The 24,250-nt window shown below is 43.4% G+C and overlaps 1 protein-coding gene across 2 annotated transcripts in view; it reads right to left on the bottom strand.

The window, feature by feature from the left end:
* ALPK2 (alpha kinase 2) overlaps window positions 1–24,012 on the bottom strand; it is an 89,877-nt gene extending 65,865 nt beyond the window's left edge. For both annotated transcript variants that reach the window (XM_034442462.3, XM_087885609.1), the window contains exon 1: window positions 22,564–24,012. In XM_034442462.3, the coding sequence (XP_034298353.2) occupies window positions 22,564–23,988 (1,425 nt within the window). In that variant the 5' untranslated portion in view covers window positions 23,989–24,012. The remainder of the gene's footprint in view (window positions 1–22,563) is intronic.
* Between the last annotated feature and the right edge of the window lie 238 nt (window positions 24,013–24,250).

The following is a 24,250-nucleotide window of genomic DNA, read 5'->3' on the forward strand; positions in this document are numbered from 1 at the left end:
TGTGAGACCAGCTGCTGCCTGCAGTGACTGAACCGTTCTGGCACATCAAAGGATACCTGGGGATGTCTCTCAAATGAGCTTACAAAAAGATTCAGGAATAGAGCAAAGATAGCTCGCCAAGAACAAATGGCTTGTTTTATTTTAAAAGTGGAGTAAAAATAAATGTCGTTATTTTGCATGGTAATATTCTTGATCAAAGATTGGTCATTCATAAAGCAAAACAAACGCTTTATGGGTTTTTCCATTTGGCAGCTGTTTGTTCAGCTGGTAAAAACGATTAATTAGCTTCATTTTATTTCTTGTAGATAGGGGACCTGGCATTTGGCCCAAGAAATATCCTATTTGCTCTTCTCTTCTTTTTTATAGCTCACATTCTCCTTCTCTTTACCTTCAGCTAAGCCTCTTCCCATTCCATTCTTCATACAGCCCTAGGATATTGATGATGATGATGATGATGATGACGATGATGATGATGATTTATTGAATTTATATCCCGCCCTTCTCCCTGAAGGGACTCAGGGCGGTGAACAGCCGAAAATTAAAATAACATACAATATAAAAGTTAAGATAACTAAAAATAAATTAAATTAATCGGCCTCCCAATTTAAAACCCCAAGCTATACAATTAAAAACTAACCCATAAAACCTATTCAGGCCAGGCCGGCTTGCTGAAATAAAAACATCTTTAGGGCCTTACGGAAAGTGTGGAGATCCGGGATCAGCCGTATTCTGGGAGGCAGCTCGTTCCAGAGGGCGGGTGCTCCCACAGAGAAGGCTCTCTTATCTACTTGACTAACTGAAAAACGCTGATTGAGTAATTCTCTCTCCAGCTTCCCATCTTTGCAGCATTAACTGAGAAAATCAAAGCTACCTCACACAGAATTATTGCTAGTCAATTACGGTTTAGGCTCATTGGCAAACTCTGGGTAGTTTATGTTTAGTGGGTCATGAAAGCCAAGGCAATTGGGTGAGCCAGTTTGGTGTTGTGGTGAAGATGTGGTGAAGAAATCAGGAGACACTGAGTTTTAGGCCTTCTTTGGGCATAGAAGCTGGTTGGGTGGCTTTGTACCTTTCAGGAGGATTGTTATTGTGGGAAACATAGAAGGCAGGAGTATTGGGTATTTCTCTGCCTTGAGCTGACATCTATCTATCTATTATCCATCCATCCATCCATCCATCCATCTCTATCTGTCTATGTCTGCCTGCCCGCCCGCCTGCCTATCTACATATCTATCTACCTATCTATCATCTCTCTCTGTCTCTGTCTCTCTCTCTCTCCCCCCCTCCCACTCTCCCTGCCTCCCTCCCAGTGGTGAAATCCAAATTTTTTTACTACCAGTTCTGTGGGCGAGGCTTGGTGGACGTGGTGTGGCTTGGTGGGCATGGCTGGGTGGGCGTGGCAGGGGAAGAATACTGCAAAATCTCCATTCCCACCCCATTCCGGGGGAAGGATACTGCAACATCCCCATTCCCTCCCCACTCCTGGGGGAAGGATATTGCAATATCTCCATTCCCACCCCACTCTGGGGCCAGCCAGAGGTGGTATTTGCTGGTTCTCCAAACTGCTCAAAATTTCCGCTACCGGTTCTCCAGAACCTGTCCGAACCTGCTGGATTTCACCCCGATCCATCCCCTTGCTCCTGGCAACTGCCTGGACAAGTCTATTCAGTTTTCTTGGCAACATTTTCAGAAGTAGCTTCTGATTGTCTAGAAGACAGATGGCCTTTTATTATTTATTCTCAAATGAACATTGATTGATTTATTGCATTTGCCATGTCTTGAGAGATCAAGACAGCATGCCTATGGGACTCACTCTACTTTTACCAACTTGTATGGCAGATAAAGCTGAAAGTGATTCATTCAGAGTCACGCAATAAACCGTAGGCAGGGAAACTAGATTTTAGACCCATGGAATCAGATTCATATATGACATATATGCACTGTACTCATGGCCATTAATGAATCCAGGGCTATCATAAAACAAATAAACCGAAAAAACAAAAACATCATTAAGAAATTGTTGTAGTTCAGTTTGTCAAGTATTGTAGTTCTAGAACAGGGGTGTCAAACTCGCGGCATCACAGCGGCGTCACGTGATGTATTGTGACTTTTTTCCCCTTCGCTAACCCGGGCGTGGGCGTGGCCCATGGGGCCGCCCTGGAAACAGCAAAGGACCAGCCCGCGGTGCCTCTGCCAGCGAAAACGGAGCTCTGGCTGTTTGGCACTCTTTGCAGGCAAGCTCTTTAGGTTATTGTGATTTTATTGCTCTTTGTCGATGCCTGCTTGCCTTTCTTGGTTTATAAACCACAAAAACCCAAAGTCAAGTCTCGGAACTGAATTCCTTGCTTTGCGTGCACTGTTTGGCTTGAGACAACGCAATATTATAAATTCAGAACATCTGCACCGTCTTCTGTTACTTGGAAAATGTACAGCTGCCCTCCTATTCATCAAAAGGTTGTTACCAAGAGAATGAAGAAACTCGGAGAGACAAATTGGCTCCTGAAAGTGAAATAATGCAGTTGTTGAGATTTGTGTCACCTAATCCCTTCTCCTTTTCAAAACTGTGATTAGAGAAGCTTCTGTGAAGATCTTGGGAATGCTCAGTTGTCACAATATTGGCATCTGGCTTGTCAGGAAATGAGATGATTTCCAGCCCCTAAAGGCTGGGGAAATGAGAAATTAGGTTGAACTCAGTCTAGGGAGCCACTCATTGGCATTTATTTTGTTACTTTGGCACCAAAATGCATCTCTTGTCTTCAATAGATTCTAGCATGATATGTAATTTGACCGAATAATCCACGACAATATGCTCCCTACAATCTGTCTACCCTGCTATTATAACAGAATACTAGAATAATAGAATTGAAAGGGAATTTGGAGGTCTTCTCTTCCAACCCATTGCTCAAGCAGGAAGCCCTGTCCCATTTCAGACAAATGTTGTCTACTCTCTTCTTAAAAAGCTCCAAAGTTGATAAAAGGTACAATAGGTACAGTAAAACAGTTCATGAAATCATACTTGAAAATGATAACGTGCATGAAATGTAAAATACACCTTGACACTGGAAGCAGTAAGAACCTGAATAAATGATGAGATCTTAGAAAACTATATAGTTAAAAACAAAGTTGAGTTCACATGCTACTTTAAATATTTATAAAACTAAAAACAGATGAATAATACTGCTTTTTAATTTTGTTTTGTACAGTATCTTTTTCACTTCTGCTATGAACTTTTATCAAAAACTGGTCTGTTTTGTTCTTTGCAGACCCAATAATCATTTTCACCTGTTTAAGCTAAACAATATAATAATCCTTTTGAGCACATGTTCCTTTGTGAAGCTGCACAGCACTGCACATTTTAATTTGGCTTTACAAATTTGTTTTTAACTAATTTCTCAGCATAATTTAAGTGTTTTACTTCAATAACTGCTGCAATGTAAAAAAGTTACAAGATGATAGTTGATAAGACACCAATAGCATATTACTGAAGCAAGGTTACCTAATTCCGGTGAGGGAAAAAGAAAACAAGTTTTAGTTAAATAATACATAGAAATATTTGCTATCATAACGAATCAATATTTAATTTACAGGCATCGTATATTTTTATAAACAGTATGTGCTCCAAGAGATACTTGAAAACAACCCACTAGCTGAAATTATTTAAAAGTATCTCTTGGAGCACATATTGTTTATAAAAATATACGATGCCTGTAAATTAAATACTGATTTGTTATGATAGCAAATATCCTTTTGACTTATAGACAGAACAATGAAAAAGTTTTCTGGGGTGACCACAGATGTCAAAATTAACTTTCCTTAAGATTTTATAACTGAATATCCTAAAAAAGTTAAGCTCAACCCTCATGTAAGAAGTAACTTTGCAATTAAATGTTATATAGACCAATTAAAAAAAAAAACCTTCCAGTGTTGGAGCATTCACAACTTCTGGAGGCAAGTTGTTCCACTGATTCATTGTTCTAACTGTCAGGAAATTTCTCCTTAGTTCTAGGTTGCTTCTCTCCTTGATTAGTTTCCACCCATTGCTTCTTGTCCTACCCTCAGATGCTTTGGAGAATAGCTTGACTCCAGGGGTGGGTTCTACTTACCTTTACTACCGGTTCACAGCGGGGCTGCGCACTCTTCTGCGCATGCGCAGAAGCGTTTTGATGTTGGGGTCGGTGGGAGAAGCCTCCCACCAGTTTTACTACTGGTTCAATAGAACCGGTGCAAATCGGGAGCAACCCACCACTGCTTTACTCCCTCTTCTTTGTGGCAATCCCTTAAATATTGGAACACTGCTATTATTTAGACTCTTGATGGCTCACAGATTAGCAACAATCAGGAACTTCTGCCCTTTTACTTTACTCATCCTCCTTTTACAGATTCACAAGCCATGTATAGCTAGTTCTTGACGTAGACCACAACTAAGCCCCAAATTTCTGTTGCTAAGTGAGACAGTTGTTAAGGGAGTTTTGCCCCATTTTACTACCTTCCTTGCCACAGTGGTTAAGTCAATCACTGCAATTGTTAAGTCAGTAACACGGGTTGCTAAGGGAATCTGGCTTGCCCCATTGACTTTGCTTGTCCAAAGGTCACAACATGGGATTACGTGACCCCGAGACACTGCAACTGTCCCAAATATGAGTCAGTTGCCAAGCATCTGAGTTTTGATCACGTGACCATCAGGATGCTGCAACGGTCGTGTGAAAAATGGTCACTGTCAGCGCCTCAACACTGGCATAGAGAGCAGAGGAGAGAGATAAACTCTGAACTTTTGCCTGCTAAATCCCTTTGAAGTCGGGTTGTCGTGGAAATGAGGAGGGGGGGACATTCCTGGGAAATGACGAGACAAGAAGTCTGGAGAATGACTTGGAAGATAGCCAATGAGAAGCAGAGATTTGGGGATCGGAACAGGAGGGATTGGGGGGCAAAAGGTCAGTCTTGTCCACATCGAGTCATGATCCGGTTGCTGTGCTCAATTAAAGAAAAGATTTCCTTAAAGATTGGCAGTTTGGAAATTCATTTATTTTGAGATAGCATCGAAGTCTGACAGTCACTTTCTTCAGTGCCCTTGTAAATTTAAAAGGAACTGTTGTAAATCAAGGACTATTTATTCATTGAGACCATAACGCCATTATCCACACACACACACACACACACACGTCTATGGAGATTCTCAGTCATCATGGTTGTCCCAAAGGTGCTTTTTTCAAGAGAGAACTGGACTTTCTGGTTTTTCTTTGAAGACATTTTGCTTCTCATCCAAGAAGCTTCTTCAACTCAGACCTTCTTGGATGAGAAGCAAAACGTCTTCAAAGAAAAACCAGAAAGCCCAGTTGCCTCTTGAAAAAAGCACCTTTGGCGCACACATGCAGGCACATGCACGCATGTGCAAACACACACACAAGCTGCAAGGCTCCTAACCTGCAAGGACCTGCAGCATTCATAAAGTAAATCTTCCTATTTTACCCGTATATACTCAAGTATAAGCTGACCCGAATATAAGCTGAGGCACCGAATTTTACCACAAAAAACTGGGAAAACTATTTATTTATTTATTTATTTATTTTTATATGCCGCCCTTCTCCAGAGACTCAGGGCGGCTTACAAGGCGTTAAGCAATAGCCTTCATACTTTTTTATATTTTATACAAAGTCAGTTTATTGCCCCCACAAACTGGGTCCTCATTTTACCCACCTTAGAAAGGATGGAAGGCTGAGTTGACCTTAAGCCTGGTGAGAATTGAATTCGCAGTAATTACAGGCAGCTGGATGTTAAATACTGCCTTAGTAGGAGGCATTAGCCTCCTATGCCACTCAGGCTTATTAACTCGAGTATAAGCCTAGGGCGGGAAATGCAGCAGTTACTGGTAAATTTCAAAAATAAAATATAGCAGACTAAGTACTGTAAATAAACGTACTGTATATCCAAGACCATCCCTGTCGCGGCTGCAACGAGATGCCTCCCTCTGACCCAGCCGCCTTCCTTGCTGGCGTCGCTCCTGAGCGAACTCTTCCGTCCTCGGCTGTTGTGAAGAAGCGGCAGTTCTGGGTGCTCCACGCCCACTTTGTTCTCTTTGAGAACCGCTTTGCAACTTGTTTGCAAAGTAGATCTCAAAGAGAAAGAAGCGGGTGTGGCGCACCCAGAGCTACTGCTTCTTCGCAACAGCTGAGGACCTCTTCCGCTTGGAGCTCCAAGCTGCGGGGAGGGAGGGCGGCTGCAACGCCGGCAGCTTCGATGGGCTCCTTCCCTCAGAGGTTTGTTTTCTTTTACCTCATCTAGGCGACTTGGTCATTAAAGGCTGCTCCGTGTCTTTTGATCTTTCTCGGGCGCAGAGAAAAGCGACCCTGTGTGAAGAGACTGAACCTGCTGGTCTCGAGTATAAGACGAGGGGTGCTTTTTCAGCATAAAAAATGTGCTGAAAAACTCGTCTTATACACAAGTATATACGGTACCTTCCAAATATTTGGACCGGGGTGAAATCCAGCAGGTTCTGACAAGTTCTGAGGAACCGGTACCGGAAATTTTGAACAGTTCGGAGAACTGGCAAATAGCACCTCTGGCTGACCCCAGAGTGGGGTGGGAATGGGGATTTTGCAATATCCTTCCTCCAGGAGTGGAAAGGGAATGGAGATTTTGCAGTATCCTTCCTCTGCCACGCCCACCAAGCCATGCCACGCCCACCAAGCCTCGCCCACAGAACCAGTAGTAACAAAAATTGGATTTCACCACTGATTTGGACTAGGCAGATGTTTTCAGAAACTAAGGCACACACATCAGTCTGTAAGTCCACAATTAGCCTCATTCCTGGAGCCCAAATTCCTATAAAACACCCAAGCAGAGGTATTCTGCCTAAAGACACTTACTGACAAGAACTTATAGAAAAGCTGACTTTGTCCTCTCTTGCCGATGCATCCAAATTTTGGATGAGAAATAAAGAGTGGCTCTCGGTGGTGAAATTATGACTACTGGATCATTAAATATTAAAAATCGCTATCCCTTCCCCTTCATTTCTGAACAACTAGAAAAGTTGTAGATAGAATATGCCTCTGTCAAGTTGAACCTCTGGGGATCTTCACTTTGATTTATATGGAAGACGAGTAAAATATTTAACAGCCTTTGACTATTGCCACAGGGAAGTATGAACACGCAGATAGTCCTTGACTTATGACTCTAATGGAGCCTGCTCATTATTGTTGTGAGTCTTGATGGTCGTACGGTGGATCATCATGTGGCCAATCTGGTTTTACAACTTTTTTTGCAGCAGTCATTAAGGAAAGCACCATGGTCGTTAAGTGAATCTGCGGTCGTTAAGCAAAGGCCGCAGTTGTTAAGTAAACTCATTGCTCACTATGGGGCATTTTTACTGATAACTGGAAACAAATGCCCATTTTCAGCAAAGCTGTCATAAATGGTGGTCAGATGGGATGATGCCAATGGCCCTAAATGTTGATCTGTTGCTGAGCACCCAATTTGTGGTCATGTGATCACATGGGGGGGAGTGGCTGTCAGAATTTCAGAACAGAGCCAGTTTGGGGGCAGGTCTGTCAGAACTTTGAACTGTTGCTAATTGACTGGCCATAAGTCGAGGACTGCCTGTACAGTGGTGCCTTATGAGTAGCCAAACAGAACACCAGCCTGTCAAAAATTTATGGATCATGTTTTCCATGATATCGGGACACGTTTATAGATAGTCCTTGCTTATGTAGAGGTAGGTCAAAGGTCGTGGTGCCATGCTAAGAGCAGCACACTGCCTTAGCTCATGCGCTGTGGATCTTGCCTGCTTGTATGATCTCATTTTGGCTTTGATCTGTATTATCTCACCTTCAGAGAATGGCATCTTGAGAGGGGGGTGAATTACTTCTACCAATTAGAACACTGTTGCTGTCCTGCCTTTTTGTCTGCCTGTAAAAACTGTATAAAAAATAAAGCTCTCTGCGAGAGCGGGAGAGACATCTTCGCACAGAGCAAAAGCCTGGACCTCTGATTTACAACAGCTTAACTATAGCAACCGAGATCACAATTTCCATTGCTAAACTATGTGGTTTTAATAGCCCAAGGTCATATCACTACATCGCTAAGCAACAACAATCCCAGCAGTCCCCATTGCTTTTGTAAACAAGGATTGTTGGTCATCAAGCGAGAACCTCATGTGACTGGGACTTATGACTTCCTGCCAGCTTTCAACATGCAAAGTCAATGGGGAAGCCAGCGGGAAGTCATGGATCCTGGTCGTCACAAGCAGGTTGGGGGGCAGGCAGGTGAGCACTATGGGGGGCTGTTGGGCAGAGGAGGGGTTGCTGCAGCCCGAGTACAGCGAGGCTGGGGATGGCAGGTGCAGTGCAAGTGCAACCAAGCAAAGCAGCCACCTGCCTGCCTGGGACCCACACTTACCCTGCTGCCCATTGGGCTCCTCAGGAAATAAATACAATTGGCAACAGGAGCAATTTACCACTTCTCTGCCAGCTTCTCCATTAACTTTGCTTGTGGGGTGCCACAAGGGTCGGTCCTCTCGCCCCTTCTGTTCAACATTTATGTAAAGCCGCTGGGTGAGATCATCCGTGGCTTCGGGGTGGAGTTCCATCAGTACGCTGATGACACCCAGCTGTACATCTCCACCCCAGGCCACCCCAACGATGCCCTTGAAGTGATGTCCCAGTGCCTGGAGGCCGTGCGGGCCTGGATGGGGAGAAACAGGCTCCGACTCAACCCCTCCAAGACCGAGTGGCTGTGGCTTCCAGCGTCCCGATATAGCCAGCTGACGCCATCGCTGGCTATTGGGGGCGAATCACTCGCCCCCACGGAGAGGGCTCGTAACTTGGGCGTCCTCCTGGACGCACGGCTGTCTTTAGAAGATCATTTGACAGCCGTGGCCAGGGGGGCTTTTTATCAGGTTCGCCTGATACGCCAGTTGCGTCCCTTTCTAGATCGGGACTCTCTACGCACAGTCACTCAGGCACTAGTCACTTCCCGCCTGGACTACTGCAACGCTCTCTACATGGGGCTCCCCCTGGGGTGCACCCGGAGGCTCCAGCTGGTCCAGAACGCGGCCGCGCGGGGGATTATGGGGGCGACGAGGCGCTCCCATGTGACACCTCTCCTGCATGAGCTGCACTGGCTTCCGGTGGTCTTCCGGGTGCGCTTCAAGGTGTTGGTGACCACCTTTAAAGCGCTCCATGGCTTAGGGCCGGGGTACTTACGAGACCACCTTCTGCCACCAATAGCCTCCCACCGGCCAGTATGCTCGCACAGAGTGGGCCTCCTCAGGGTGCCGTCCGCCAGACAATGTCGGCTGGCGGCCCCCAGGGGGAGAGCCTTCTCTGTGATGGCGCCCACTCTCTGGAACAACCTTCCCCCGGAGTTACGTACAATAACAGACCTCCGGATTTTTCGTCGGGCCCTGAAAACCTATTTATTTCAACTAGCTGGGCTGGCTTGAGTTAAATTTTAAATTGATTTTAAATTGGGTTGTTTTAATTTACGGCCAAATATTTAATTATTTTAATACTGTTTTTAAATTTTGTATGCTCTGTTTTTACCTTGGCTGTGCACCGCCCTGAGTCCTATTTGGAGAAGGGCGGTATAGAAATTTAATAAATAAATAAATAAATAAATAATAAACTTGTGGGAAGTTGGCAGGGAAGATGGCAAATGCTGATAGTAATAGCACTTAGACTTCTTTTTTTTTTTGAAAAACCTTTATTAACACTTAAAATCCAAGTTAAAATACCTCTATAACAAAAATACATCCGTAATAATTATACAATTCAACGTCTTTCTGACAGTACTTAATTCTTAACTTTCTTCATCTATTCCCACATGTTCCTACTTAATCGACATATTTAATCACATTTTATATCTTATGTTGTTCTATACATTCCTTATTTTTCATTTCTATCCATTGATACCAAATATCCCAAGTTAAGTAATATTCCGAGCCTTCCTTATTGTTTAATTCTAAAGTAAGTTTGTCCATTTCTGCACATTCGAAAATTTTCCGGATTATTGCACAGTCTGTTGGAATAGTGGACATTTTCCAGGCTTGCGCAAGTACGATTCTAGCTGCTGTAGTTATATGAATAATTAAATATTTTATCCTAGAAGCACTTAGACTTCTATACCGCTTCACAGTGCTTTTACAGCCCTCTCTGAGCAGTTTACAGAGTCAGCCTATTGCCTCCAACAATCTGGGTCCTCATTTTACCAACCTTGGAAGGATGGAAGGCTGAGTCAACCTTGAGCCAGGCAGTCAGGATCGAATTGATCATGTAACCATGCAATGCTGCAACCATTCTGAAGGCAAACCGGTTGCCAAGCACTTGAACTGCGATCTCATGGCTGTGGGGGCACTGTGGGGGCCAGAATTTTGAGGATTGGCTGTAAGAACCTTTTGTAAAGACCGTTACCAGCCGTAAGCACTGTTGTAACTTTGAACAGTTGCTGAATGAATGGTTGTTAACTGAGGATTACCTGTATATGCATGATAGTCGATTTCAATTATTTATCCTAAGCTTCCTATCTATAATGATAGTCCTAATTCCCCTGAAGTCCTCATCCCTCCACCATCAGAAATGTACAAACCTCCTTGGATATGCCTATTTTTAACTACAAATATATTCCTCATTTTCTAATTATTTATTCCCCACTGGTTACTTCTGGCCAAACCAGTGCTTTGTACTACCAAGAAGGTGGATCCCTTTAAATGGCATTTCAAAGCTCAGCAGCCATTTCTTCACCTCAACTTAGGTATCCCCTTCTCAATCTATCCTGTTCGTGACTATGGGGATTCTCAACCATCCAGGTCTCAGTCATCCAATATCTATTATTTGTTGTGAATTTATTTCACTTCCAGGGTGTCTCTGTACACAGATCAGGGGTAGGTTCTACTTACCTTTACTACCGGTTTGCAATGGAAGCGCACGCGCGCTTCTGCACATGCGCAGATCGTTCATTATGACATCTGGGTGGGTGGGCGTAGCCTCCCGCCACTATTACTACTGATTCGCAAGAACTGGACAGAACCGGGAGCAACCCACCACTGACGCAGATCTATGTTTTATGTATTATGTAGCAAGGTAAAAACTCTTGCCCTACTCCCATGATGGCGAATCTATTGCACACATGCCACAGGTGGCATGCGGAGGCATATCAGTGGGCACACGAGCATTGCCCTAGCTCAGCTCCAGCACGCATGCACGCACCGGCCAGCTGATTTTCAGGCCCCACTGGAAGTTGGGAAGCAATCTGTTTTCAGCCTCCGGAGGGCCTCCAGGGGGTGGGAAAAGCCGTTTTTGCCCTCCCCAGGCTCCTAGAAAGCCTCTGGAGCCTGGGGAGAGCAAAAGACTGGCCTTCCGATCCCACCGGAAGCTGGCAAATGGCCCATTTCCAGCCTCCAGAGGGCCTCCGGGGTTGGGGTGGGGGTGGGAAGGGCCGTTTTTTCCCTCCCCAGGCTCCTAGAAAGCCTCTGGTGCCTGGGGAGGGTGAAAAATGGGCCTACTGGGCCATTGCATGCCAAAAGTGGGGGCAACGCAGGGGGTTGCACATGCATGCACGGGGGTGGGGGGTGGGGTGCATTGAATTATGGGTGTGGGCATGCACGCGCACACCCTCCCGGGCTCCCCCCGCTTTTGGCACACAACAGCAAAAAGGTTAGCCATCACTGCCCTATTCGCTTATGGTGATTCTCCGTCATCCAGATCATGGTTGTCCCAAAGGTGCTTTTTCAAGAGGCAACTGGACTTCCTTTGTTTTTCTTTGAAGACGTTTCACTTCTCATCCAAGAAGCTTCTTCAGCTCTGACTGGATGGTGAGGAACGGAAAGATTTATATTTGAAGACAACAGACAAACCCCCAGGTGGCCTCAACGACTCTCTAAAACAGAGGTGTCAAAGTCAATTTCATTGAGGGCCGCATCAGGGTTGTGTTTGACCTTGGGTGGACGGGGCCACGGTGGGCAGGGCCAGCTCAACGTCACTCGTGTCAGGGGTGCCTGTGGTGGCCCGAGCGCTCTGCCAGTGAAAATGGGCTCCTGAGCTCCGTTGTCAGCTAAGATGGCCTCCTGCAACCGTCTGCCAGTGAAAACGGAGCTCCATTTTCGCTGGCAGAGGCACCGCGGGCCGGTCCTTTACTGTTTCCAGGGTGACCCCGTGGGCCAGATCTAAGCACCCCACAGGATGGATTCGGCCAATGGGCCTTGAGTTTGACACCCCTGCTCTAAAAGAATACAAATGACCAGCTGACTGCAAGGAATATAAATCCTGCCATTCCCCACCATCCAGCCAGAGCTGAAGAAGCTTCTTGGATGAGAAGCGAAATGTCTTCAAATCGAGTTCTCTCTTGAAAAAGCACCATTAGGCCATCCTGTTCATCTACTGTACATTCTTTTGCCTCTTTGTTACACGGTCTGGTGCCTCTGATTTCACCTTGGGAATTGTGCTTTTATCCGCTCCAGGTTTCTAAGCAACAGCCTCCCCTGTGAATTCTTTTCTTAACAACTGCCAGCAGCCTCCCCCACCCCCAAAAAAGGATGACGTTTTAAACAAGGATTTTTTTTTTTTGTCATTAAGGAAACCTTTCAGATCTGACACTTGCCCTTGTAAAATATTCATTGCCCTAATGAAATGAAATTAAACTGGACCACAAAACCCTAGCTTCTAAGCCCATGAGACAAATCAACCCAAGGTTCTCATTCAAAGCATAAATGAACAGGCTCAAATATTATATTTTTGACACATTATGCAAAGACCTAGCCTCTTTGAGGAATCGATTGTACTGGGAAAGATGGAAGAGGGGAAAAGATGGATGCAGCAATTTCAGCAGTAACGTGGATAAAGGTAAAGGTAAAGGTTCCCTTTGCACATATGTGCTAGTTGTTCCCGATTCTAGGGGGCGGTGCTTATCTCCGTTTCAAAGCCGAAGAGCCAGCGCTGTCCGAAGACGTCTCCGTGGTCATGTGGCCGGCATGACTCAATGCCAAAAGCGCACGGAACGCTGTTACCTTCCCACCAAAGGTGGTCCCTATTTTTCTACTTGAATTTTTTACGTGCTTTCGAACTGCTAGGTTGGCAGAAGCTGGGACAAATAACGGGAGCTCACCCCATTACGCGGCATTAGAGATTCGAACTGCTGAACTGCCGACCTTTTTGATCGACAAGCTCAGCATCTTAGCCACTGAGCCACCACGTCCCTTTAGCAAGGTGGATACATACACTCAATTTCGGTGACAACAGATGAACGATTGGCAGACTTTGAGAACCAGGTTGGTTGAGAAGCAGATCATCCTAGGTAAGGTCTTTCTATGTGGTTTCTAAGTATTGACACTCATTTGATAGCGCATAATCAATCAAATTCCAAACATGCAAAACAGTCAACCACATATTTTTCATCTTACATCCCTGCCTCCATTGTTCATTCAGAAATCTTTGCAGCCTCCGCCCCACAGCTTGTCCCTTGTCCCAAGAGAAAGGGGGATATTCCTTCTTTAATGGACTGAAATCATATTCAGCAGAAATCAGGAGAAATCATGTGGTCACTGAACAAGGACCATGGTCCATTCTTGTTGTGTTCTTGTTCCTTTGCAATTACATTGAGATCAGACTGATTTTTTGATTTCATGTTCCAAAGATTGTATGTAGGGCAGGGTGAAAATAAATAGGGGTCAAAGACAGAGGTGGGTTTCAGCAGGTTCTAACCAGTTCTGGAGAACCGGTAGCGGAAATTTTGAGTAGTTTGGAGAACTGGTAGTAAAAATTCTGACTGGCCCCGCCCCCATCTATTCTCTGCCTCCCAAGTCCCAGCTGATCGGGAGGAAATGGGGATTTTGCAGTAACCTTCCCCTGGAATGGGGTGGGAATGGAGATTTTGCAGTATCCTTCCCCTGCCATGTCCACCAAGCCACGCCCACCAAGCCACACCCACAGAACCAGTAGTAAAAAAAATTGAAACCCACCACTGGTCAAAGATATGAAAATATGGTTAAATTATATCCTAAAAATTTGGAAAGTATACACAGAAAGCAGCCAAAAAGTTGTTTGTGGACACAAGATATATCTACACCTTTTACATATGATCTAATTTCTAGAACCTGACCCAGTCAGCTGGTGGCAGCAGCAGCTGGAAGCTCATCTCAGCCATAGTCGGTGAAACATTTTCTGCTTTTATTCTCATTACACTTGTGTGTGTTAACTGCAAATTGGATTGCAAAAATTTAGAAGACCAGAAGATGGCACCAAAGAGATACAGATTGTCCCAAAGGTGCTTTTTCCAAGAGGCCACTGGACTTGCTGGTTTTTCTTTGAAGATCTTTTGCTTGTCATCCAAGAAGCTTCTTCAACTCTTCTTCAGTTGTAGAAGCTTCTTGGATGAGAAGCAAAACATCTTCAAAGAAAAACCAGAAAGTCCAGTTGCCTCTTGAAAAAGCCCCTTTGGCACAAGCATGACCTGGATGACTGAGAATCTCCATAGACAAAGAGACACAGAAAATTTTAATTCATTGCTAGTACTAATGGCTGCCCAACATTTTTACTGCCCAAATATGATAGCTCAAAGTTGAGTATTTTGAATGGGAATGGGAAGTAAAAGTGCAGAAAATAGTAGTTGTAGGACTAGTATCAGAGAGTTTTCTCTCACTGAAGTTTTGGGACACCTCCTAGTGGATCTCCTGGTGGACACTTCCTGGTGGACCTCCAGGTGTGTGATGGCTCAGCCGTTAAAGATGCTGAGTTTGTCAGCTGGAAAGCTGACAGCCGCGTTCGAGAACCGAGTACCGTGCAACAGGGTGAGCTCCTGCTCTTGCCCACCTAGCAGTTCGAAAGCAATGCAAGTATAATAGAATAATAGAATTGGAAGGGATCTTGTAGGTCATCTAGTCCAACCCCTGCCCTCACTGCAGGAGACCCTACACCATTTCTGACAAATGGCAGTCCAATCTCTTCTTGAAAGCCTCCAGTGATGAAGCTCCCGCAACTTCCAAAGGCAACTTCTGTTCCATTGGTTGATTGTTCTCACCGTCAGAAAATTTCTCCTTATTTCTAGGTTGAATCTCTCCTTGATCAGTTTCCATCCATTATTCCTTGTCTAGTCTTCAGGTGCTTTGGAAAACAGGTTGACCCCCTCATCTCTGTGACAGTCCTTCAAATATTGGAGCAGATAAAGCTGCATTCATTACTACATCTATGAAATGCCCCCCCCCACACACACACACATATTAATTGCTTAAAATGCCCTGGTAAGAAAACATTTGCAGCAAGACCCTGAGGGTGACAGGAAGAGAACTTAGGGCCCAGTGAACCGAATTGTTTATATTCATTGACCATTTCTCAAAGATGATTCTCAACGTGCAGTAGGTCGCTTAGCAACCATTCAAAGTTACAATGGATCCTCCAGAAAAGACTTTATGATCCAGTTATGAAGTTCTGCCATCTCCCTACAGGTCATGTGACCGCATTTTAGCCATTTAGTATCCAGCCTGCATTTATGGCCCGTTGCAGTACACTGTAGTCACGTCAGGGGTGAAATCCAGCAGGTTCTGACAGGTTCTGGAGAACCGGTAGCAGAAATGTTGAGTAGTTTGGAGAACCAGCAAATATCAACTCTAGCTTGCCCTAGAGTGGGGTAGGAATGGAGATTTTGCAGTATCCTTCCCCTGGAGTGGGATGGGAATGGAGATTTTGCAGTATCCTTCCCTGCCATGCCCACCAAGCCACGCCCACCAAGCCACGCCCACAGAACCGGTAGTTTAAAAAATGGAATTTCACCACTGAGTCACATGGCTATGATTTAAGACAGTTGTGACAGAAACTCTGTTTACTTTCAGTTTCCAGCAAAAACCAGCCAATACCCATCAATGGATTTGCTTAACAACTACCACAAAAAAGGTTGTGAAAACGGCCCTCTTGACCACATGGTGACGCTCTTTATCACTGTCACGACTTACGACTGTAATTGCCAGGCAAAATTACAGTCATAACCTAAGGACAACCTGTACCGCTAGCATGCTGACCTAATAGGATGGGAGAAATAATGATTTATCAAAAACATCACGACGTCGTTCTGTGATATGTACTTGGTCCACCTTCGTCTTGTTTTTGAAATGTATTGGGTGAAAGTTATACAAACTGTGGTTCAACTTTTGCTCAGGATTGCTTAGCAAAGTGCCAAAACTTTGCTAGGACCCCTGTATATAATGTTTATTGATTGCATGCTAAATCAAATTGAAAGTTTGAGAAGGGCGGTATAGAAATAAAATTAATAAAATAAATAATAAATAAATAAAGTGACTTAGTTGCTTTAAGTGAGCTGGGTTTTGGGCGTAACAGGTAAGAGTAGAAGAGGAAACAGGAAGTGGGGAAGTTTTATTGAAAACTCCTTTAATGCTGCACATGTAATGAACAGATTGTATCCTTCTAAATGTGGTGGCAGTGTTACACAGCTCAAACATAATAGAAAATAATTGATTATAGACTGCAACAAATGTTGAAATTCTAATCCCATTTCATTCTGAAACATTTATTCGTAACTTCACCAAACCATACATTTCTCCAAAATATTCTCAACTGATGTTGTATACGTTAACAACTGCCAAGGGTGTCATATACTTGTTACTTTGATCTCTTCTATGGAAGGGTGCTTAGATCTGGCCCGCGAAGCCACCCTGGAAACAGCGAAGGACCAGACCGCAGTGCCTCTGCCAGCAAAAACGGGCTCCCAATCTCCATTTTCAGCTGGGACAGCCTCAGTGGTGAAATCCAAATTTTTTTACTACCGGTTCTGTGGGTGTGGCTTGGTGGGCGTGCCATAGGTTGGTGGGCATAACAAGGGAAGGATACTGCAAAATCTCCATTCCCTCCTCACTCCAGGGAAGGATACTGCAAAATCTCCATTCCCTCCCCACTCCAGAGGAAGGATACTGCAAAATCTCCATTCCCACCCCACTCCAGGGGGAAGGATATTGCAAAATCTCCATTCCCACCCCACTCTGAGGCCAGCCAGAGGTGGTATTTGCCGATTCTCCGAACTACTCAAAATTTCCGCTACTGGTTCTCCAGAACCTGTCAGAACCTGCTGGATTTCACCCCTGGACAGCCTCCTGCAACCTTCTACTAGTGAAAACGGAGGTCGGGAGGGCCGTGCAGTCCTCCTGAGCTCCGTTTTTACTGGCAGATGGTTGCAGAAAGCCGTCCCAGCTGAAAATGGAGATTGGGAGCTCATTTTCGCTGGCAGAGCACTCAGGCCGCCATAGGCGCCCCTGACACAAGTGACGTCGAGCTGGCCACGTGCATCCCGGCCACGCCCACCCCGGCCCCCTGAGGTCAAACACAACCCTGATGCGGCCCTCAATGAAATCAAGTTTGCTACCCCTGTCCTATGACATCAGCAGGAATTCTGAGGGATGATTTTCGCCCCATGCTGTATACATATGAAAAAAAGGCTTGGTCCAGATCTGAAAATAACTTGTGCCAAACACTAACCATTTTTAAAATAACTACAAGGGTACATCAAATTACACAGCTATCAAAAGGCCAATTAAAATTCCATTCCGTTCAAATTAAACCTTCAGTTCTCCCATTGGAGATACATAACGATAAGCCTGGCTGGGCATAAAAGCAGTTTCACATCATGCATTACTCAGATGTACAACTATTAACCAGATCATGTTCAAAGGAAAAGGGGTGTTTTATTTTTCCCTCTCTCTTTTGCATTGCAGCCAGAGGGAAATTTCACAGTATGAATTTGCAGGTGATTCCGATAATCACACAGTACCGTCGTCCTCAGCTTCTTTGATCAGTTGTTCCTACGGTAAAAGCAACATCTGCTTTTTAAGTAAAGCCTTGGAATGTTTCCCAAGACAAATATATAAAGAAGAAGAAATAGGTTTTGGGTTTAGAGCAAGCAAAGCTGGAGGGAAGTTGAAACACACACAAAAAACCCCACATTGATCATTGTTGGAGTTTTTTATAAAAAGTTTGTCTATTTGCAGCTTTACAATGAGACACTGCTGGAGGTTGCCTATTGAAAAATCTTCCATTGTTGTGGTCCTTTGCTTTCTGAAGACAGACAACCTCATGTGTGTGCAAAACCAGTGGTGAAATCCAAATTTTTTTACTACCGGTTCTGTGGGCGTGGCTTGGGTGCAGCAGGGGAAGAATACTGCAAAATCTCCATTCCCACCCCATTCCAAGGGGAAGGATACTGCAAAGTTCCCATTCCCTCGCCACTCCTGGGGGAAGGACATTGCAAAATCTACATTCCCACACCACTCTGAGGCTAGCCAGAGGTGGTATTTACTGGTTCTCCAAACTGCTCAAAATTACCACTACCGGTTTTCCGAACTGCTCAAAATTTCTGCTACCGGTTCTCCGAACTGCTCAAAATTTCCACTACCGGTTCTCCAAACTGCTCAAAATTTCCGCTACCGGTTCTCCGAACTACTCAAAATTTCTACTACTTGTTCTCCAAACTGCTCAAAATTTCCGCTACCGGTTCTCCGAACTACTCAAAATTTCCACTACTGGTTCTCCAAACTGCTCAAAATTTCCACTACTGGTTCTCCAAACTGCTCAAAATTTCCGCTACCGGTTCTCCGAACTGCTCAAAATTTGTGCTACTGGTTCTCCAAACTGCTCAAAATTTGCGCTACCGGTTCTCCGAACTACTCAAAATTTCCACTACTGGTTCTCCAAACTGCTCAAAATTTCCACTACCGGTTCTCCAAACTGCTCAAAATTTCCACTACCGGTTCTCCAAACTGCTCAAAATTTCCACTACCGGTTCTCCGAACTGCTCAAAATTTCCGCTACCGGTTCTCCGAACTGCTCAAAATTTCCGCTACCGGTTCTCCAGAACCTGCTGGGCAAAACTCTCTGAACTGATGCAATGGAAGAAAACTATGAGAACATTATGGTACATGAAGAACTTGCTTGGTTGTTTTCTCCTTCTTCTGCCTTGAAACTCTGCCCGCTGACAGATTGCATCAACTCTTCACTGACACCACTGACCTTCTGGCAAGTTGAAGAAATGTCAATTTGTCATGATAGGCCTGTCACCAAAACGATTCTGAACTGGTGACATGGAAGGGTTTGTATGCTTTCTACTCACTCTCTGAGCAAATGGAAATATGTTGTGATTCTGAAGCATGCTGGTTTCAAAATGACTATCCAATGACCTGGCTTCTGGGACCCATGAGCAACTGATGTGCTTTTAAATAGTCCAAAACATTTCTGGTTTTAGAAATAGAAGGATAAAGTTGAGCATTGGAAAGCTTATTTCATATTTCTGGATTTTTAACGTGGGATTAAAATGGTTAACATAGGATTAACAATGGTTGACAACAAATACGCCATTGTTATTTAAGCATGTCCTTAAATCTGAAGAGCTGCAGAAAGTGACAGCATCTGGTTGACCTTATCTAGGTTCAAAAGTGGAACTTGGGTCACACTGGATGGGAGACCATCAGGAAATGCCAGGGATGTAGGCTAGATTGGGAATAGAAGAAGACAACAGAAATCACTTCTGGGAAGCTACCCACAATGTCATCAGGACTCAGCCTGAAAATTTCACCCATACCTAAGCATGTAAAAGATGGAGACAATATATATGAAGAAAGCTAAAAGTTCAGCTTATTTTTCTTTCCAATAGAAGTTGGCTTTATTTATTCCATTTTAATTTTTTCAGTGTTAGTTACTGAAAGATGTTCCACTATAGGAGTGTCATTTATTGAGGCAATAAAATAAGACATATACACATACACCTAAAGACAGTCTTAAAGAGAAAATGTATTTTTTAAAAATTTAATTCAAATTTACAAAGAGAACCAGTTTGATGTAGTGGTTAAGTTCTAGTTCTGTTTTAGGCATGAAATCTGACTGATGACTTTGGAATGGTCTCTGTCTCTCAGCCAAGCTCACTTCACAATTGTTGTGATGAGGAAAATAGGAAACAGGAGTATTAAGTATGTTCACTGCCTTTGGACAAAATCATCGTCAGTCAATTGCAAATGGCAGCTTTGCTTGGAATATATGCTGTAATTATATCTTTAACACCCTCAAACAAGATCTGCCTATTGACTCGATGTTGCCTATCATAATAATTATAAAACAATAGAGGCAGGGGCTAATCTCAAGTCAAACAAACTGCCAGAGAAGAAAATTGACTGATTATATAACAGACAGTCAAGTACAATTACTGAAGTTAAAGTTAAAAATTAGAATTTACAGAAGGTTCAGGTAACAGAACATACATATCAATATAATGTAATAAAAACACAAACAGAATGCTGGCAAGGAAAAGCTTTACATGGTCAAGATCTACAAAAGATCAAGGAGAAAATGGATAAAAATAAAACCTGGCAATGGCTTAAAACTGGCATGTTAAAAAAAGAAACTGAAGGCTTAATTTTGCTTGTTCAAGAGCAAGCTATTTGAACTAATCAGGACCAGAACTGAAAAAAAATCATCAAATGAATCAAAGTGCAAATTGTAGAAAGAAGCAGAAGAAACAGTAGATCATATATTGAGCTCATGCAGGAAGATCACACGAACTGATTATAAACAACGGTGTAACACAGTCACAAAAATGAGTCCTGAAACATTTCTAAAAATTATCATGTGCTAGTAATGAAAAATTGGTTGGGATATATTGTTGGAAAAGTAGTTGAAAATGAGCGGGTTAAAATATTGTGGGTTTTCCAAATACAAACAGGTAAAGCAGAGAGCGTGGATAACTGAGATGGCAGTGCCAGTATCAGTATTGTAGAACAGAAGAGAAAGAATTTGAGAAGACCACATATTATCAAGATCTGAAAATTAAAATTGAAATATTATGGTATAAACTGGCAATGGTGGTCCTAGTAACTTATGGTGTAATTTTTGTGGATCTGCACCAGTGGTGGGATTCAAAATTTTTTACTACCGGTTCTGTGGGTGTGGCTTGGTGGGTATGGCATGGCTTGGTGGGCATGGCTTGGTGGGCGTAGCAGAGGAAGAATACTATAAAATCCCAATTTCCCCCAATCAGCTGGGATTTGGGAGGCAGAGAATAGATGGGGCGGGACCAGTCAGAATTTTTACTACCGGTTCTCCGAACTGCTCAAAATTTCCACTACCAGTTCTCCAGAACTGGTCAGAACCTGCTGAAATTCACCTCTGATCTGCACATATACTACACTAACACACTATGATATCCTAGGTTCTTGGGAAGAAGTCAATGCGAATGAAGGTCAACACCAGCTAAAGAACTAACAGTGGTGACTTTACATTCTTGTGTATAATAATGATTTCCAAAGTCCTGTCATAGTAGCTTTTTTTGTACAATCACCACATCTCAAAGTGTACACAAGATCCAAATGTCAAAATTTTCCAGATCAATTATAATTTCATGGCAGACTTAATTCTCTTGTTCTCACTCCCCCATCACCCTTTAAAAAAAAAAAAAGAGTAGCAAGGAATGTAGAAAGTAAAGTTTGCTAAGTTGAAGCAGACTTGGCTCTCTGGCTGGTCCAAATGTGAGATTTGGACCAGAGCGGAAAAAAATTGAAAGGCTATATGCCACCAGATGGAAAGAGAAGATGAAAGCTGTTCACTACCACCACTCTTCACACACCCTCCCAATACTATCCAGTTCCTGTTCTGTACAATTTCTCTTTCATTTTCCATCTCTCTGCATTTAAGAAAAACACACCGTGAATGAAGTTGAAGAAGGACATTTTTCAGGGTTTTTTTTCTGCTGAGCTTGCAAAAAAATAATAATACAACGTGCATCTAGAAAATGATTGCTGGACCCAGCTACTATATTCCTTATTTCTTTCATTGTTAAATTGCAATAACACCTTTCTGTGCATGGCAATATTATACTATGAGAGATCAGTAGCCTAGTAAGCCTTAGTTTAGCTAAGATTGCTTAAAGGACCGTGAAAATTTAGGAATGAGAAATCATAGTGAGGACCCAGATTGTTGGGGGCAATATGCTGACTCTGTAAACCACTTAGAAAGGGCTGCAAAGCACTATGAAGTGGTATATAAGTCTATTGCTATAGTTCTGAGAATCAGAATAGAGCTGAAAGGGATCTTGGAGATCTTCTAGTCCAGCCCCCGCTCAAGCAGGAGATCCTATTACAATTCTAAAATTCTTGAGAAAGAAGTAGAATGTACCATCCAGGTAATTCCAGAATTGCAAGCAACCTCTTTTCTCTAAACTCTTTCTAATTCCAAAGCAATAAGGAGTTCATTCTGTCCAGAGTTGAGAAGCTGCCTGGTAGGAAAAAGCCACTGCTTCAATAAAGGACATTGAATAGATTCAATATCAGATTTCTCTTTCCAGCTGTCTACCGGTCCCCTTAGTACCACTTGCTATTATCAGGACCTTCCACGCCTGCCCTCTTTCTATAATTAGGATAGCAGCTATGGTTAATCTGGGCCATTTTTCAAAACCAGATTTCCTCAACAGCAGTAGCCGTCAATCAGCAGCTTGAATGGCTCGCATTCTTTCAGGACATGTTGGAATCAAGTACATTTGAAGTCCCTGGAGTTGCATCTTCCCAAAGATACGTTACAGAAATAAAAATTTTCTTACCTTCAGCGTAGCCCTTTCCTCTGCTGCTTGGCTTCCTTCTGACGGACCAGTAATCCATTTGCCTACCAATCGGTCCCTTTGTCCGCTTCCTTGACTATGAAATAAAGCATCCTTGTCTGTAACATTGGTTAACCCCAAGGTGGTCTTTCCTTGTCTGTGAAGCGACGTGGCTGAACCTAGATGATTTGTTTCCCTCTGAATTGTATGAAGTTTGGAGTTGTGAAGCGGTTTAGGGGGTAGCGCCTTTAAAGGATCTTCTGAAGAATGGGGCAGACCGGACTTTCCTTGCATTGTTTTCTTTCCCACCTGAATTATTCGCTGAGACTTGATTTCCCCTGAGAAGTTTTTGCATTCTGCTGTATCTTGCTTGCCTGCCGTTGCTGAAGAAACATCTAAGCGCCGTGAAGGCGATTTCATTGCTGAAGTCCCATTTTCTATGCCTTGTGGTCTGAGAGCAGAAACATGACAACTTGAGCAACTGTTGCTATGATTTTCTTCTCCTGTTCTGGAGTAGTTATTTTTGATCACCGGTTGTTTCTGTTTTTCTTTGGTTTTCATACCGGGATTCATACTCTGCTGTTGTCCAACGGTAAGAGCCATTCCTGTTTGCAAAGTTGATGGTCTGTACGCTGTCAAGTTGCTCCTGACAGCTACCTCTTTGGACTTTGACGGATGACTTCTGAAGCCAATGGTGGTCTCCATAGGCAGAGTGTCATCTGATACTTGAAACAGGCGAGGCATTTCACTGAGGAAGTACGAACATCCATCACAATCGGTACTCGGAATTAGCTCATCTTCCTCGTCATCACTTTCCAACAGAAACTTCAGCTTTGCTTCCCAGTCCTCATAGATCTCCTCCATCATCACATCAGAACATTCAGTATCTTCAAGAAAATCATTCTGAAAAATCTCAGTGGCTTCAATAAAGTTTCCATCCAGGTGAAGCTCAATGCCACTATCCACCGTAAAAGTGGAATTCTCTGCTAAGTAGAATTTATCTTCTAGAGGAACCCTGGTGTGACTCTCAGACAGTATGTCCTTTTTCAGAACTTTGCTGAGCCTACCCTTTTCACATGTCTTGGCGTATTCGGTTGTTTGACAAGCAGTTAAGACTTTAGCATTAAAGCAACAGCTGTCCGTGCGCTCAGAAATCTGACTTGCTAGTGTGGAATCTACTTGTGAGCTGTCAAATCCATCTACCTTGCCTTCAATAGAATTCCAACATTCTTCAACACCATCATAAATAAAAAGACCAGAGACATTTTGGGTTGTGCTCGGAATAAAACTGTCATTTCTCTTCAGAGAGGGTACATTGTTAATTTCCATTTTTTTTTCCTTCAAGCAATTAGTGTTTTTATAATGATTTTCTATTGTAGGAAAAGTGTCACGTTTACAGAAGACTGTTGTTCCTATGATTTTCTTCATTCATAGTCCAACGGATTCTGGTTCTGGAAAATTTAATCAGAAGAATCATGGGTTAGTCACAAGCATTTTGTAAGAGCTAAAGCTTTTATATTTTTTTCATCTTTATTTCAGTTTTCTATATGATGACTATCGCCAAGATAGACTTGATATTCTTCAGAATCTCTTGAAGTCAGTTTAAGAAAGCTGAAGAACCGTTTTTTCTAGCCAGCTCGATGCTTGCATACCTCTAGATTTTAAAACACATAGAACATTAAATGCTAAT

This window comes from Pantherophis guttatus, chromosome 2 (assembly GCF_059756535.1).
Source record: "Pantherophis guttatus breed Tessera chromosome 2, ASM5975653v1, whole genome shotgun sequence".
NCBI lineage: Eukaryota > Metazoa > Chordata > Lepidosauria > Squamata > Colubridae > Pantherophis > Pantherophis guttatus.